The sequence below is a fragment of the Hypanus sabinus genome, chromosome 8 (genome assembly GCF_030144855.1).
Source record: "Hypanus sabinus isolate sHypSab1 chromosome 8, sHypSab1.hap1, whole genome shotgun sequence".
Lineage (NCBI taxonomy): Eukaryota > Metazoa > Chordata > Chondrichthyes > Myliobatiformes > Dasyatidae > Hypanus > Hypanus sabinus.
Genome location: NC_082713.1, coordinates 83,927,085 through 83,944,485, shown reverse-complemented (window position 1 = coordinate 83,944,485; position 17,401 = coordinate 83,927,085). Strand labels below are relative to the sequence as shown.

At 39.4% G+C, this 17,401-nt stretch overlaps 1 protein-coding gene across 1 annotated transcript in view; it reads left to right on the top strand.

Moving 5' to 3' along the window:
- si:ch211-26b3.4 (connector enhancer of kinase suppressor of ras 2) overlaps positions 1-12,224 on the top strand; it is a 911,874-nt gene extending 899,650 nt beyond the window's left edge. The window contains exon 23 of the mRNA XM_059977444.1: positions 10,690-12,224. Within this exon, the coding sequence (XP_059833427.1) occupies positions 10,690-10,905 (216 nt within the window). The 3' untranslated portion in view covers positions 10,906-12,224. The remainder of the gene's footprint in view (positions 1-10,689) is intronic.
- Positions 12,225-17,401: the final 5,177 nt, after the last annotated feature.

The window sequence follows — 17,401 nt, the reverse complement described above, 5'->3', positions numbered from 1 at the left end:
CATTCCTTCTTAGCAAATTCAGCATGAAAGTAGGCCTTTAAAAATGTTAAATTTGGAAAATGTGATCACAGACTGCTTTAAGGTTATATTCCTTGAGTTAGACAATTAAGGTTTGATCTGATTGTCATAATAGAATATTGTATGGGCTTGGTGAGGTTAATATAGATATCCTCTCATATAAAATCAAAACTAAGAGGATACAATAATAAAATTAAAGCCAAGTTATTCAGGAGCAAAATCCAGAAAGATTATTTTTACATAGCACATCATAATCTAAATCAATTTCCCCAATCTTCCCCCATAACCCACTAATGGTATTGGATGCTAGAAGACAATTGATATATTCAAGACTGACTGCTTTTTTTTCCAAAATTAGAATATGTAAATGAGGTGCAGATTATTAATTATGTCATTGAAACATAAACTAAAGTGACTGGTGCATTATTGTGAATAACGAAGTAGTTAAAACTACATAACAAAGGAAATAAATTTGCTTACTGTATATCCCTGAGGTCTTTTGTGCCCTTACATTTGTAAAGTTTTCAACATGAGCCATTTTGAATCCATCTTTTGGTTATCCCACAGATACCTAATCCCTCCATCACCAATCCCCAGCACTTAATCCAAAAGAACTTGTTTTATCAAGGAGATCAAACACACAGATAGTTACTTGGCTTCTGTCATGCTTGCAATGTAACTGACAAGTAAAAGCAATTTTCTGCGTGGATGGGGTTTAGTGTTTGCCTGCTTGAGGCAGTGTTTGTTGCTTGTGAGGGAACTGAGATTACCAATAGTGTTCCCCCAACCTTCTGGTTCTTGGTAGTAGATACTGCTGGCTTAGCAGGTGCCCTCCAGGGCAACAGCTGCTTGCATTTTATAGATAGTATACACTGGCAATGCTCCCCAACTTTTCCTGTGATATATTGATGACTGCATTGGTGCTGCTTCAGGCATCCATGCTGAGCTCATCAATTTCACAATTTTACCACCGACTTCCACCCTGCCCTTAAGTTCACTTGGTCCATCTCTGACTCATTCTTCCCTTTCTTGATATCTCATTCTCCAGCTTCGGAGACACTCTATCAACATATTTTATAGACCTACTGATTCCCGCAACCATCTTAACCATACCTCTTCCCAGCCTGTCTCCTGTAAAGATGAAATTCCCTTTTTTCAGCTCCTTTGTCATCGTCACATCTTTTCCAAAAATGAGGCTTTCCTTTCCAGGACATCAGAGATGTCCTTCTTCTTCAAAGAACAGGCTTTCTCTTTCTCCATCATTGATGCTGCCCTCATCCACATCTCTTCCATTTCCTTACTCAACCCATCTTCCTACCACCTTAACATGGATAGAGTTCCTGTAGTCCTTCCTAGCACTATGAGCGTTCACATCCACCACACATCATACTCTGCAACTTCTGCCATCTTCAATGGGATCCTAGCACTAAACTCATCTTTATCCCCCTCCCCCACCCCTCCTTTGTCCCTTTCTCCCATGGTCCACTCTCCTCTCCTTTCAGGCTTCTTCTTCTCCAGCCCTTAACCTTTCACACCCGCCTGGCTTCATTATCTCCTTCTAGCTAGTCCTCATTCCCCTACCCCCACCATTTTATTCTGGCATCTTCTTTCATCCTGTTGAAGAAGAGCCTTGGCTGGAAACGTTGACAGCTGGGTCATTTCCATAGATGCTGCCTGAGCTGCTGAGCTCTGCTGGCATTCTGTGTGTGTTGCCCTGGAATACACTGGAGCTACCATGCACCACAGATTGATGGAATGTCTTGGGTGCTTCATTGGGTGCAAATGAAGCTGTTTGCATTATCCAGAATGGCATTGGCCGTGTGTGTTGTTGGTGCCACAGCTGAGTAGCCATCACTCTGGTAGGGTCTCTACCTGTATGAAGGTAGCTGCTTGCACTCTATATTTCTGTAATATTCACATTCGCCCAGAAAATGTTGAGGACAGGGCTTTCCTTGGAGTGTCCCCGCCCTATGACCCTTAAATGATCCACCAGCTTTCATGACTGGATCTGGTATCTTAATCTGATTCCTCAGCTGTAGCGATCATTTTGTACACTGCTGGCTGTATTTGCAGTTTAGCACATTATAAAGCCTTTTGTGGCAACTTCATAAGGTTTTCCGGTACATCTGGTGTTCTCCCCCTTTGCTGTCCTTATTGAACCAATGTTCTATCAGGCCAACTGGAATACAATTCTGCTGCTGTTAATGTCTAACGTCACCTTGTGGATGTTCAGTTTCGAATCTTTTATAAACAAGATTGAATGGCCTTCAGAATTCAGCAGAGGAAGCATTAAAAAAGTGAAAGCAGAATAGAGGAGTAAGAAACAAAAGAATATGACAATTACTCTAATTACATAAAAAGGAAAAAATTTAGCAAGTTTTAATATGAGTCCCTTACAGAATGAGATACAAGAAATTGGAATTAAAAAGTAACACAGACATTGAATGACTATCTTGTGCCTCAAGAAGAAATTAGCATTTTTAAATGAGCATTAGGAAAATTAATGGCACTAAAGTTCCTTCAGCAGGAGACTGGGATTCACTGCCTAAGAGGTGAGTAGAAGTTCACTTTGACAGGAGTCAATAGGTTTTGAGATATTAAGAGAATGTGGTATTAGTGCAGGAAGTTGTCTGAGGTAAAAAGATTAACCTTGATCCTATTGAATAGGAGAAGCAAGAGAAGGGAAAAAGGCCCTCACCAGCTTCTACTTCTTATGTGTCAGGCTGAATAAGGGCAAATATATTTTCCTTTCTGCAAGACAGTAGTGAGTTTTAAAAAGAATCTGAAAATTAATAGTCATCATTACTGATATGAGCTGCTTTTTAAAATTCCAGATTAGTTGATTAACTGAATTTAAACTCAAAATCTGATGCAGAGGGTTTTGAACTCAAGTCTTTGGCCCATTAATGTTTGCTAGCCCAGTAATTTCCCTCACAGCTATATCCATCACAGCAACCATTAGCCATGGTCAGTGCATTTACCAACTGAGTCACATGGTCAGTATGACGATAGAATATCAGCTTTGAACTCCACAACACAACAAGTTGAAGGATTGGTGTTGAAACATAACAATGAATCTTTTTTGCAACTTCATACGTCCTCATCCAGTGCTTGCCTCCAGTATTTTGCAAGTCAGCTCAGTGAAAGTTTAGAACTTTATGCCTTGGATTTCAGCCACTGTGAACCCTTCTTCAGGTTACTTGCACTTAATTCAGTCGTGCATACTCCTATCAGCAGGAGATGCATAGCTAGCTCTCCTGCGTATCAGTCCTGTTACAGAATGCATTACTCAACAGAGGCCCCTGGTGTCTGTTCAAATCATAACAGTTAAACCTCATGAAGGCAAGCAATGTTAGATGAAAAATAAGATATTGCATTTATCCAGCAGATTTTTGTTTAGAAACATAGAAATCTTTCCATTACATTATCATGGAAGAAATATTGAGTTTTATATGTTTTTAGAACTGTTTTAGTGACATTTTTTGGAAGATTTCATTCTTTAATTGTCAAAATTTTTGACTATCAGTAGCATGATCTGAGAAAAGAAATCATGAGATACTTAATATTTTTTAAAATTTGGTGCATTTTGTGGAATGATCAGTTCAGCTCAATCAGAGGTCTAACCTGTGAATTTCTTCGTATCCCTTTCCCATATATAGAAATACACAATCACATTCCCCCACAGAACTGGGGAGTATTATGCCATTTAGGTTCCATAGTTCTGAAGAAATGTTAGCAAAGCCTTACAAATTGACATAAAAGTTCCTGTAACACATGTCACAGGATAACCAAGAGTCCCTGAAGTAGGAGGAATTGACCTCTGGAATTTGGAGCTAGAGCCACAGCTGACGTCATTAAGGTCCGACCGAGAGACTGGGTCTTTTATGGATAGTGCATTTCAGGGTACGTCAGCCAGCTGCTGAAGAGAGGGCAGGCAGAGGTGGACTAGTGACAAACTGACAGATAAACCAAAAATAGACAGCTAGTACAAGAAATCCCTGAGGGCCTCTTGCTAGCTAACTAGCATTCATTTCTAAATAGTGATGTGGGAAAGAACTCCCCTGGCAGTGCAGCCAGCCTTCAACTTTACAGCATCACAGGGGCTCCTCTGTACTTGTTCATGGGAGCAACAACTCGAGGAGTTTCATGGTCAGAGGGGCAGACGGACATTTCTGTGGTTGGTATGATGCCTCCTTGGTGCCCATTATGAAGGGGTCACTGGAGAAAGATGGCCATGGTTGCTACTGTAAGTAGCGAAAGGCATGTGGGGCATTACCGGTAATTTTGAGAATTTAGGAAGGAATAAGAAGCAGGACCTCAAAGATGACAATGTGTGGATTACTCCCAGTCCTGTACATCAGTGAACTCAGAAGCAATAATATGGTGTGGAAGGACACATGAGAGGACAGACAGGAGAAAGCACTGGTCCTGCATCACTGGAACTAATGCTGGGGGAGGGAGAACCTGCACGGTCTAGATCAGGCATGGGCAAACTACGGCCCGTTAAGCTTTTTAATCTGGCCCGCAGAACTTGATGAAATTATATTAATAAACCTTGTTAACACTTTTTCCCCGCAATTCTGGCGTTTTCCCAATAGATGACGCACTCTATATACATTGACCTTTATTGAGGTGCAGCGTATTATTCCACATTTGCGCTTTACTCTTTGTTCGGCTCAACCTATTTGTGTGAACAGGCGTTCAGCATCATGAACATCAACAAAGCCAGCCACAGATCCAAGTTAACTGACCAACACCTCAGATCCATTCTGAGAATCGCCACAACAAAACTAAATCCAGACTTTGATGCGCTGGCTAAAAAGGGAGACCAACAACACTGTTCCCACTGAAATTAAAAATAAGTTTCTTCCTTGTGTTATGTAAAAAATGCATTTGAAAATATTTTTTTCAATTAGCCTTACATGTTACATGTCATTTCTGTTAAGTGATGGACATGAGTAGTGCGCAGGTGCATGTACGTTCTCAAAATAAAAAATGCGCTCCAGATCAAATAACGCGCTCCGCATACTGGCGCGCTGTCATTGTTCTGTCTTTGTGCTGGTCGTTGTTGAGTTTTGGCACAGGGGACAATTGAATAAGAAGGAGCAGGACAAGTAGACCTGCATCTCCTACCGTTTTTGAAATAAAGACAGTCAGGAGGAGAGTGATGATGATAATATCTTGAAGGATAACAGAATTTTCTGAGTTTTAAAATAATAACTGTTACTATTAAAAAAAACCTGTATTTTATTCATTTAATTTTCAGTGTTTTAAAAGTCATTTCAATAAATAGCTAAATACCATGGGACTTCAAAGACAGATATTTTGTTGTAATGCATTTGTTCATTTTCAATTGAAATTAAAGCACATGTTTTCTACATATCCCATGATATTTTATTTTCTCTTATGAGGTGTATTACCAAAACACTCCGTCCATCTGCTCCTGGACCGGCCCCCCTGTCATATTTTAGAACCCTTTGTGGCCCACAAGTCAAAAAGTTTGCCCACCCCTGGTCTAGATAGATGATACCTCTCTGTGACCAGGCCAGTATCTGGGGAAGGGAGAACCTGCAGGGGCTAGATAGATGGTACCTCTGTGACCAGGCCAGTATCTGGAAGGTTCACTGTGTCACTGGGAAGGGTTTAAATTAGCCTGGCAGGGAAGTGAAGCTGAGCAAAGATTCTGAAGGAAGACAAACAGAACTGAAAATGAAAGGTGGAACACTAGCAGGAGAGTTAAATATTAGAAAACAAACAAGAGAAGGAGTATAGCTTTACTCAGTGATTTACGTCAAACTGCGAAGGTTATAGTGAAGGAATCTGAGCAGCAAAGGGGACTGTTGGACACATAGCAGTGTAATATCATAGCATTCATGGAAATATGGATTAAAGGAGCTGAACCTGCTGGTTACACGGTTTTAAGACATGTCGACAAAAAAGGACGTGATTGTTTAAGGAAACAATTACATCTGTGTGATGGGAGATCAAGGGGATCAGAGATACTGGAGGACATCCAGTATGGATGCCTCTATACCACTGGCCACCTATGGGCAGCCACCAAACAAAGAAACCAAATGGAATCCATTTTAAAAAAGAAAGCCATCAAACATCAATGTGCAGGAAAAAACTAGCTGTGCAAATAATAAAAGTAAGCAAATAGCATTCCGAACTGAAGTTCACGAAAGTGAGTCCACAGACACAATGCCGGCAGCCTGCCGGTTCAGGAGCCTCAGTTCAGCGCAGAGACAAGTAAACCCTGCTGAGCAGTGAGCTGAACCTGCCATTCCCGGCCTCCAGCCACGACACCCTGAACTTTTCAAATTGGCCCACTGCTTAAATCATCCAAACAGAGCCATTTCTCACTCTTTGACCCAGGCCCTGCCAACTCAATTCAGCCCGTACCCACCTTTCCAATTTGGTCTGCTACTTAAATCGATCAAACCTCAGGACTTCCCTTGCTCTTGGGCCTGGGCCCTGCCTCGCCTCCGTTCTGCCGCATAGAATCGCCTCCAGGTCCACTCCAGAAATGGCAAAACATGTCTCGTTCCCCGCTGTCTGCCCTGGAACCCACCACTTCAATTCAGCCTGTATACACCATACCATAGCCGTCCTGCACCTTTGAGACTTCAGTCCACACCACAATAATGCCAGGTTATACAGGTGGTTCAATAGCTCAGCTCCGAGAGGGATTTACAGGTTACTGATCGCAGTGATAATTTACCAGAAAAAAGTGTAACTAATAGAGTAATCAGTAGTTTTCCGTGTTTTGTTTGCTGCTGACAAGTAGTCTCTGAGCTTCACCAGCGTCACTTTAAACTGGAAATCTGTGAAAATATGAACAGAAAAGTTTGAAGCAGGCAAAGGTCAGGCAAAATCTAGAGAAGTTTTTTTTATGTCAGTGATATTTCATTACAGTAGGAAAGGTTAGAAAAGAGGCACAGTTTAAGTTGCAGAAAAGTTAGAGGGCTGAGGAGAACAACAAGGATTTTGTTAGAGGCTGCAGGCTAAGAAGATGAGGCTAACATAGTTTTGGTTGAGAAAGGTAAGTGCCAGGTAAATTATTTGCTGATGTAAATAGAGGAAGGAACAAGCACATTTAAGAAAATGTACATTTACAGTGAGAGGGGGAAGTTTATGAGGGTTTTTCAAAACAAGCTGTAGGTGCTTGCTACAGACTGTGGTGGGGAAATGGAAGGAATAGATACAGTAGTGACATTTAAAGGGCTGTTAGACACATGAAAATTCAATAAAAGGATAAATATGGATCATGAGATACAACATGGAATTGGCCCTTCGAGCAATGCTGACCAACAACCCCTGATTTGACCCTCGCCTAATTACAATGATCAATTAACCTACCAACTGGTACACCTTTTTGGGCGGAAACCAGAGCACCCGGAGAAAACCCACACAGTCATGGGGAGAACATACAAACTCCTTACAGACAGCAGTGGGAACTGAACCCAGGTCTCCTGTGCCACTACATTACTGTGCCACTCATGTACAGGTAGAAGATATATAGCTCAATTGGCATCGTGTTTATGATGTCATTTTGGACTGAAGGGCCTATTCCTGTGTTGTACTGCTCCTTGTTCTAATAAACAAAAAGAGAGAAAAAAATTGCCAGATTTGTAAGATGCACAGCAGCTTCAGCGACACTTAAACATGATTGAGTCCAGGATAGAAATTCTCCATAAGATGAAGGCTGGGTTCAGGAGTTGGGATTAGGATGCAAATCCAGCTGGCTGAGAATTGAAGAGTATATTCCACAATGATGGCAATCAATGGTCAGACATGAAGGTCAGTTAAGATGCTGAGAGCGTGTGGAGACGCATGCCTCTGTCAGAGGTCTTGGGGTACTGTGGAGGGAAGATGTTACTGGATTGGAAGGTCCATGAAGGTCTCTTGGAGAATTAGATCATCAGAGGATCCTCAAAGTTGGAAAGGTCTCCGGCAGCAGGATTATTGGTGCTAAGATAGTTGGGACCATTAAAGTTTCAAAGGATAGGAGAATTCTAAGATCAGGGAAATCAAAAGGTGAAGAACATCATGAAATCAGAGTAAGGGTGATATGCCATTGTGGTTCAGAGAGAGAAGGTGTCAGGAACACCAGTGATTGGTAAGTTAGGATCATGAAGATTCAGGAAATCAGGAGGCCAGGATGTAAAGGAATCAATAAGGTAGAGGTAAGCATCTTGAGGTATTCAGAGAGTTCGAGGTTCAAGATCATTGGGAGATCAGAGGATTGGATGATTGGTAGCAGAGTTTTGGAAGTCAAATTGAAAATACAAAGGCACAATTGAATTTCTAGACTAATAGGAAACAACCCAGAAATGGTCATTATTGTATTTGACCATGGGAAATGTCACTTTTCAATGGAACAAAACAAAAGGAAAGTATTTTGATTTTTATCACTTTATTAATGTGAATCTCAAGAAGACAATAGACAATTTTTTTGCCAATGTTTAAATAAACAAATGATTTGATGTGGTTAGCTTATTGCTGCCAAGGAATGAGAACTCTTCATTAAATAATCCTAGGTGTAACATAGCTTAAATCTGCAAATACTTCATACATAATATCACACATTTCCAAACTAAAATTTATGCTTGTTTCTTGATAGAAATGTCAACTATGCCATGTTTGATGGTATAATTTCAAGCATTAATGAAACCAACTGAATCAGAGATCTAGCAAAAAGTGCATTGAGGCATTATATTAAACTTCATTTAATATGTATGAATGTGAAACTTACCTTTTCTGACTGAAATGGGTTTATAATAGTGATTATAGAAAACGTCAACTTCAAATATTTTTCTTTGGAAAGGGCAGGATTTATTTTCTTACTTTCCCTCCCTTGCAGCAACCTTGGAAGGAAGGTTGTGCTTGTAAGTTATTTATTTATTTAGTGATATTATATGGAGTAGGCCCTTCTGGCCCTTCAAGTTATGCTGCCTCAGCAACCCCAATTAACCCTAACCTAATCACCGGACAATTTACAAGGACCAATTAACCTACTCGATACGTCTTTGCACCGTGGGGGGTGGGGAACCAGAGCACCTGAGGAAAACCCACACTTTCCATGGTGAGGATGTACCGAGACACCTTACTGAACAGTGCCAGAATTGAGCTCTGAACTCCATGACACCCTGAGCTGTAATAGTGTCATACGAATGCTACCACAGTAATGTAAAAAGTGCATTGAAAAATTTCTTTAAACAACCTGGACACTTGGATTGTAAGTTCTGAACCAAACCTAGCTGTATTACCTTTGAGATTTACATTTCATTTTTTAATGAATCCTTTGTAAAATAATAAATAAATGATTTGCCTTTTCTTTTAACATGGATCATTGACCATGCTTCACTAATATAACCCCTGAGTTATATTAGGCTGACATGGAACTTAAAATCTCATAGACCTTGATGATCTCTGCAATGTGTGGCATGGACAATTTCCCCGTGCCATTTTTTTGAACATTTAAATCTCCAACATGTCAGTAACTCAAACTAATGAAGAATCTTTTCTGGATAGACCAGTAATTTCTCCTGACTGGTGCAAATCTTTTTAAATTAAAATTTGTTGTTATTTCCATTAGACCCTGAGAAGGCATCAAAGTATACAGTATATTTCTGATACATTTAAACAAATATAGCCAATTTTCAATCCTGAACATAAACAAGCTGCATATTGATGGTGATCAATAAGTACCAACTTAAATTGATCAATACCTGAAGCTTTCCGATCATTAGTGCCCAATGAAAAGTGAAACAAACTTAACACTTCATGTGCAGATGTCATCAACACAGAGGACTTTATGGACCTTAGACTTGGTCCCTATTCCTATTGAGATCCCAGTAGGTGAGATGGGTGCTATTGAGTATTGTGCTAGGCTTGAATTTCCTCATGGATAACAACCATCAATACCACTCCACCAGATTCACAATTACATAAGTGCTATAGATTCAGTTCCTTTCTAATGCTTCATATTGTGAATACAGCAAATATGATCCCTTCCTTCTCCAGGACAGATCAGATCTTCAATGAAGCAATGGTAGACTTTGCTGTGGACTGACAATCCAAAGTGTGTGAGTTTGCAGGTTAAGATCATGCTCCCCCTTATGAAAATGGTATCTATAAATCTGGTACTGATTAAGCTATCTTGTGAAGGTAGCAATGAGATGATGAGATTGTTATAATGTCTTCTAGCTCTTTATTGCCAGTCAGGGAAGGAAAACTTCCAGTCCTCTCTGAATATGCCTCAGTCCTTCATTACAACATTCGATTTTAATGTCCTCCAGAGTCAACAGGATTTTTACTGCTGTTTTTCCAAGGTTATCCCAAGAACAAGTATAAAAGGAAACCTGTTCTTACTTCTATGCCATAACTGCAACTTCATGCTCCAGATAAATAGTTACTGTCTCATGGTGAAACATATCCTGAAAAAACAGAAAAAAATGTTACCACTATTATCAGATAAATATTCTTAATCAAAATACAAATCAAATTTATTTTACAAATACATGATACACAGAAGCAGGAAAACAATCGAACTGGAAACTATACATGAGGTATTAAAGAATAAAGTTCAGAGTTATTGTTCATTGAGCCAAGTCTTCTGAAAAGTTAAGAACTTTTGCTTTTCTCACTTTAATCTATTTATTTACCCAGGCAAAAGAAGGTGACCTGGCGGTAATCAACCAGATTCTCGAAGATCCCTATCTGTCATCCAAAAGATTTAGGGAGTGGAAGCGGCTGAATCATGAGTTTTTCTTGGACATTTGTGGTTACAGTTCTGTAATGAAGCCACAAAACGGTGCATCAGAACTGGTATCGCCAGCACCACTCTTGACCCATACACACTCATTCATTGAAACTCACGTGTGAATTGATTTTTAACATGAGCACACAGCCCAGCAGACAGCAGCATTTCACCAAGCTATCAAATGTTTAGCATCCACATTGTATATTTGTACATAATGTATTCAGCAGTATTCTTGTACATAGATCAGATAATACAATAGTATCACAGGATGCCTAATATGTGCATGATATAATGTCTGTATTCTGTTTCTTCCAAGTTTTCTTTGGTTTTTTTTGCCAACACCATGTGCTTTCAACCTTGCATTTGAAAGGGTGGAGAATAGTACTCATAAAAATTATTAGAATGCACATATGCATATGTTGTACTAAAATAAAATGAAGCTTTTAGTCAACAGCACCTACATGTTCCAAAGTTTTATACTGACATCAGAACTCAGTCCACTTAATGAATAACACTGGTGAATAGTGGTTGATAACAATCTCTGATGAACCAGAGGGGAATGTCTTAATCTACTCACAGTTTTAGATGACCATTTGTTTTTATGTAAGCATTGAACATACAAATTGCTGAATGTATGTAAAGTATGTAAAGTTTTGCTAGTGTAACACTGAATGAATAAGAGTAATTTTTGATGTCCCTTTGAAAACAACCTGCTTTTATTAAAACTATAGCTAAAAGCTGTATATGAAAATGACTAAAAATATACAAGTATTAATATTTATATATGACTCCCTGCTCACAATTTTTATACAGTTGCTTGTTAAGAAATTGACTCAAAACTTATATACTTGGACTCAGAGTTTGATGGATGAACCACTGATACATCCAAAGTGAATCTAGTGTCTGAATTTTGTACCGTTAGTAATGGTAAGCTGGCAGAAGTTAGTGCTGGGTCCTAGGGTAATTATTCTAATTATATGCAAGTAGACAGAAGACTTGTTAGATCACATTGTACCTTTAAAAAAGACACAATAGTAAGACTTACCTGAACACATTATTGTGTTGACATTTAATTGTGTTTCTTGCTTGCACTTTACTTGCACCATTAACTGTAGGCTGAGGAGAAGGAGTATTATGAAACTGTGATAATAATCATTTGCATCACTTAATGTTAGCAGAATTCCTTATAAGAGTTTAAAGACCTCATCGAGTCTTTTTATCCATGAAAATATTGAGAATGTAATTCAGTATGTTTTTGATTTGAAATCAATGGACAACATGTATCAGTTACTGAAAGCATTTAATTCACTTCTTTTACTTTGTTGTGACTATAAGTAGGTTTTCTGGCAACTGTAGGTCATTGTATGTTTTCCACTGTGTGTATACCTCATGATATGTTACACGATGTATGAGTTGTACAACAATAAAAACAAAAATTTTACTTTTGCAATGCTATGGTTAACTATTAACAGGTGTTTGTGCATCATTGAAAGCAACAGTTATTCTTCATGATTTAAAGTTAGTCCTTTTAAAAAGTTGTAAAATTGAGTTGTAAAACTTATGATTTCATTAAATGAAACTCGCTGTGATACAGTCTTCTTTTTGACTATCTTAATCCTATTCCTCTAAAGAAATTGTATTCATTTCTGTCTTGTGTGACAGCCAATCATAATCATGATAGAGCCAAATTATTCAAAATAAATTCAATTACACAGCAAGGTTCAATGGACCTGTGTTTCAAATAGTCAAGGTATTCCAATTTTTCTAAAACCAGGGATTATTCATACAAAATAATTTACATTGATATAATATAAACTTACAAGGAATTCAGGAGAAATGCCCTACCTGGAGAGGGCTTAAGCAAAAGAATAAAGTACACAATAAATGGAAGGTCTACTGTATGCAGAAAGAATGAAATGCCATAGCATGAGATGAAACATAATCACTGACATAGTCTGGGCCAAATAGCCACAGTTCTATTTATCCATGAACTGGATCCCGTGACAGTATGTAGGCTCAGTGGACCTACGTTCAGTTCCCACTCTGTATTGGTTTAACTGCACCACAGTCGGATCATTATCTTGAACTTTTACCAGCCTTTAATTTGACAAGTCCATGTCGTTACAGATAGACACAATTAGATTTGTTTTATTTTGAGTAATTGTGACCAAATATTTATTGAACAATCCAAATAACTTTTTACAGTTACTTCTATAATATTTAGTTTGAATGATATATCCTAATGATTCCTCAGGAAAATCAGGAAAAAAACTACATAAGTTATCTTCTCTGTGGATAATATTTTCCTCACTAAATCTAATTGAACCATTTAATACAGAGTAGACAAAGAAACAGAATTGCTGATAATTTCCATATCTAGTCTTGGCATGGAAACATAACATCTCTTTTAATTATTTAACTTGGGACATGATGTATCAAGAGAGAATATGTCATTTAACATTAAATTACAATTAGGATTTTAAGTAACCATTTTTTTCAATTGTTATAGAGGGCTGGGGTTGAGTGGAATTTCAAATACAACATTTTAACATATTACCTATTTTCCATGCTAGGACAAGGCTTTGTCATGATGTATTATTCTATAGCTACATATAAATTGTAAAAAAAAACTTATTGGTACTTTTTATAGGCATCCATTAGTCTCGAGAGACCATGGATTTGCACCTTGGAAAGTTTCCAGGGTGCAGGCCTGGGCAGGATTGTATGGGAGACCAGCAGTTGCGCAAGCTGCTCCCCACACCACCGATGTTGTTCTAGGGAAGGGCAAAGGCAGATACAGCTTGACACCAGTGTCATCGCAGAGCAAAGTGTGGTTAAGTGCCTCGCTCAAGGACACAACACGCTGCCTTAGCTGAGGCTCGAACTAGCGACTTACAGGTCTCTAGGCCGTGCCTTAACCATTTGGCCACGTACCAACTAGTAATTTTACTGGATTTTAATCTAGAGGCTTTGAGATTTCCACTGTTCAGGTTAATGAAACTCCTCCAGGCACATTCATCCCTCCTCAGTAATCTCCCTCCTGGGACATCGCTGCAAGTGGCCAACATGCTATACATGGCCATTCACCTCCTCCCCACCTCCACTCACAGCCCAAAACAGTCCTTCCAGATGTGGCAACACTTCACCTGTGAATCTGTTGGGGTTGTCTATTGTATCCAGTGCTCCCGATGTGGGGTCCTCTACATTGATGAGACCACCTTGTCAAGCATATCCACTCCATTCACCAAAAGTGGAAGTTCCTAGTGGCCAAACATTTTAAATCTAATTCCCATTCCAATTCCAACATATTGGTCCATGGCCTCTCTCAGGGTGGAAGAGCAACACCTCGTATTCCATATGAGTAGCCTCCAACTGACGACATGAACACCGATTTCTCGTTCCGGTAAAAATAATTATTCCTTCCCCCTTCCCTCTTCTTCTATTACTTATTCTGGCCTTCTACCTCTTCTTACCTACTTTTCATCTCTTCCTTCCCTTTCCCCTATTGTCACTCTCCTCTCCTATCAGATTCACTCTTCTCCAGCCCTTTACCTTTCCCACCCACCTGGCTTCACCTATCACCTACAAGAGAAAATCTGCAGATGTTGGAAATTCAAGCAACACACACAAAATGCTGGAGGAACTCAGCAGGCCAGGCAGCATCTATGGAAAAAAGTACAGTCAACATTTTGAGCCAAGACCCTACATCGAATGTACATTTTTCCATAGGTGCTGCCTGACCTGCTGAGTTCCTCCAGCAGTTTGTGTGTGTTGCTTTGAACTCACAGCATCTGCAGAACTTTTTGTGGTAATGAAACTGCATTTAATTTTATAATTTGTGAACTGGCATGTGAAATAAATGATTATATGCACGACTGTGCAAATGACTTTGGCACATACTATATATAGCTAGGTTGTCTAAGACATTTGCACATTACTGTAGCTGTCGGCTGGGAGCAAAGGATGTTGGGAATGACGAGGATGGAACCCAAGAGGGGGTGGTGGTGTGGGGCAGCTGGCAGAGAAGGAGTACCAGGGGTGGGAGGGAGTGACACAGGTGTAGACACACCCAGCCCTGAGACACCAGGCAAGGTCATTTGATTCCAAACAGTTGGTTTATTGATTATTATGGAATGTCTCATTGCTGCTTCCTGCTCCTTCCCCTTTTCCCAGCCATGATTCCCTTCTCCCTGGCCCCTTCCCACTCTCAGTCTACAATAGAGATCTATATCAGAATCAGGTTAATCATCACTCCTGTATATCATGAAATTTGTTTCTTTTTGAGGCAGCAGTACAGTGCAATACATAAAATTACTACAGTACTGTGGAAATGTCTCAAGCACCCGCGCCTTATATACGTTCCTATACTTTTGTGCAGTAGTGTAAGTTGTTTGCTTGACTAGCTGTGCAGAGAGGCATAATTGGCAGAAGAGTTCTTGAGTAGTTATGTGAATAATCCTGCTTCTCCCAGTTGGTTGGACTGCTGTATAAAAACTAGCTATTTTCTAGAACTGTCTGTTTTCATCTACATTTTGTGAAAAAACTGGCCCACGGTTGTTACATTAAAATCAGGCTTCCTAATTTACATTGTGAACCTGCTTAAAGCATTATAATTATGTGTGTTGTCTTGTCAAGACAGGATGCATCCTCGCCTTTTTCTCCACAGCCACAAAGGTGAGGCGTAATGATTGTGATTTTTAACCCTTCTCCTGAAGCTCTCTCATCAACACCCTGGAATGTTGTTTAACAGCAGTTAAAACTTTGCATAAAAAAAGAGGACGCTTGAACTTTCCACTTTTTTTTTGCCCTTCTTAATTCAAAACTATGAATATCTGGTTTTGATTATCATATGAAATTAGTTGAGAAAAGAATTTTGAAAATACATTTGCTCTTCAATGGAATATTAAACTCTAAATGGATCTCTTGAGTGATCTAGGCAAAGGATTCATTATTGCTTAACTCATTAATGCATGGTATATAACTTGTATTGACACATGGCATAGCCTCCCTTGTTCAAAAAACTTGCATTTTAAGTCATGGTTGAAAAGGATTCACTGGATATTATCCATTCACTTAAACTTATTCCACAAAAAACACTTCAATCTCAGCATTTTGACTACTTCCTAAACTGGAATGGAATGGCTTGTGTGCATTTTAACCTATTTCTGGGAGACATAATTTGCCTGGTGGATTCCAAACAACTGAGTGTGCACTAATATGCAATTTCCTGGGCATATGACCAGAGACTTGGAACTAACAAAGTTTCTTACATCTCCGAGCTAGAAGGCAATCTGTTTCACTCTTGCTAAGCCTTGGGTACTTTATTCAGACATTTGTGGCCAGAACTAAATGCCCTACTCATGTTACATGGCACATTTCAGTTTAATACATTCAAATGAGTTCTCTCTTAATTTAACAATATACCTTCTCATTCTGTGTACTTTTGTTGGTTGCTAATGTACAAAATCCAACATGGTAGGTGCTCAGTTTACTGTAAATCCCTGACCCTCTCTTTGCTATTTTTCACTATTGATTATGTTCCAATGGTTAGCCCACTGTGTCTAAATGCACTGGTTTCATTTGTTCCAGTTCCACATCCATGCTTTATTCTAATACTTCTCTATTTCCTTCATTGTTTTGCCAATCCTTAATGATCATCCTCTCCCAATTTACCATCAATTGCAAACATAGCCAGTTGTTCACTTGTGTTTCTGAATACAGGATAAAAAGTATATCAAAACACCTCCAAAAACTAATCCCTCCTACTGTCACATGTGATATGGCCCAAGTGCAGAGTGATAGACACTGAAGCACATTGATAGTTCACAGACTATAATCTGCGAACAGTGTTAAAGGGAAAAGAGAACAAATGCTAGGCCAAACAGGGCTGTTAACTAAAACTCTCAAGTGGAAAATGAAGCCAACACTGCAACTGAAATGAACAACTAAGAATAAGACGAGTACTGCTGGTCTTCAGAGTCAGTGACACGACAGTCCACTTTCTCAGGCAAGGCCGAATGCAAACAGGCAGTGAAACATTGCTGTGTCCAAGTCTATGACACTATGACAGAATGAATGGAGTTAAATACTATCACAATTAAATAATTATTAGCTGACACGTGCATATTCACAAGCGCAATTGCCATATCTACTGCACTGCCGAATCCGTGGTTGTGACATCACAATGTGCAAATCCCTTTACCTTTCTCATATTCATGTGTCTATTTAAATGTCTCTTTAAAAGCTCCTAAGGTATTTACCTCTACCACCATACTGGCAACACCTTCCAGGCATTTCACCACTCTCAGAGTAAAATCTTACTTCTTGTACCCCCTTTGAGCCAATCCCTCTCACCTTCAATGCATGCTGTCTGGTATTAGAATCTTCTACCTTGGAAAACAGATATTCACTGTCTACCCTATCTATGCCTCTCATAATCTATCAGATCTCCCCTCAGCTTCCGCTGCTCCAGAGAAAACAACCCAAGTTTATCCAGCCTCTCATGATAGCACATGCCTTCTAAGCCAAGAAACATCCTGGTAAACCTCCTCTGCACCCTCTCCAAAGGCTCAACATCCTTCCTGTAGTGGGGTGACCAGAACTGGATGCAATACACAC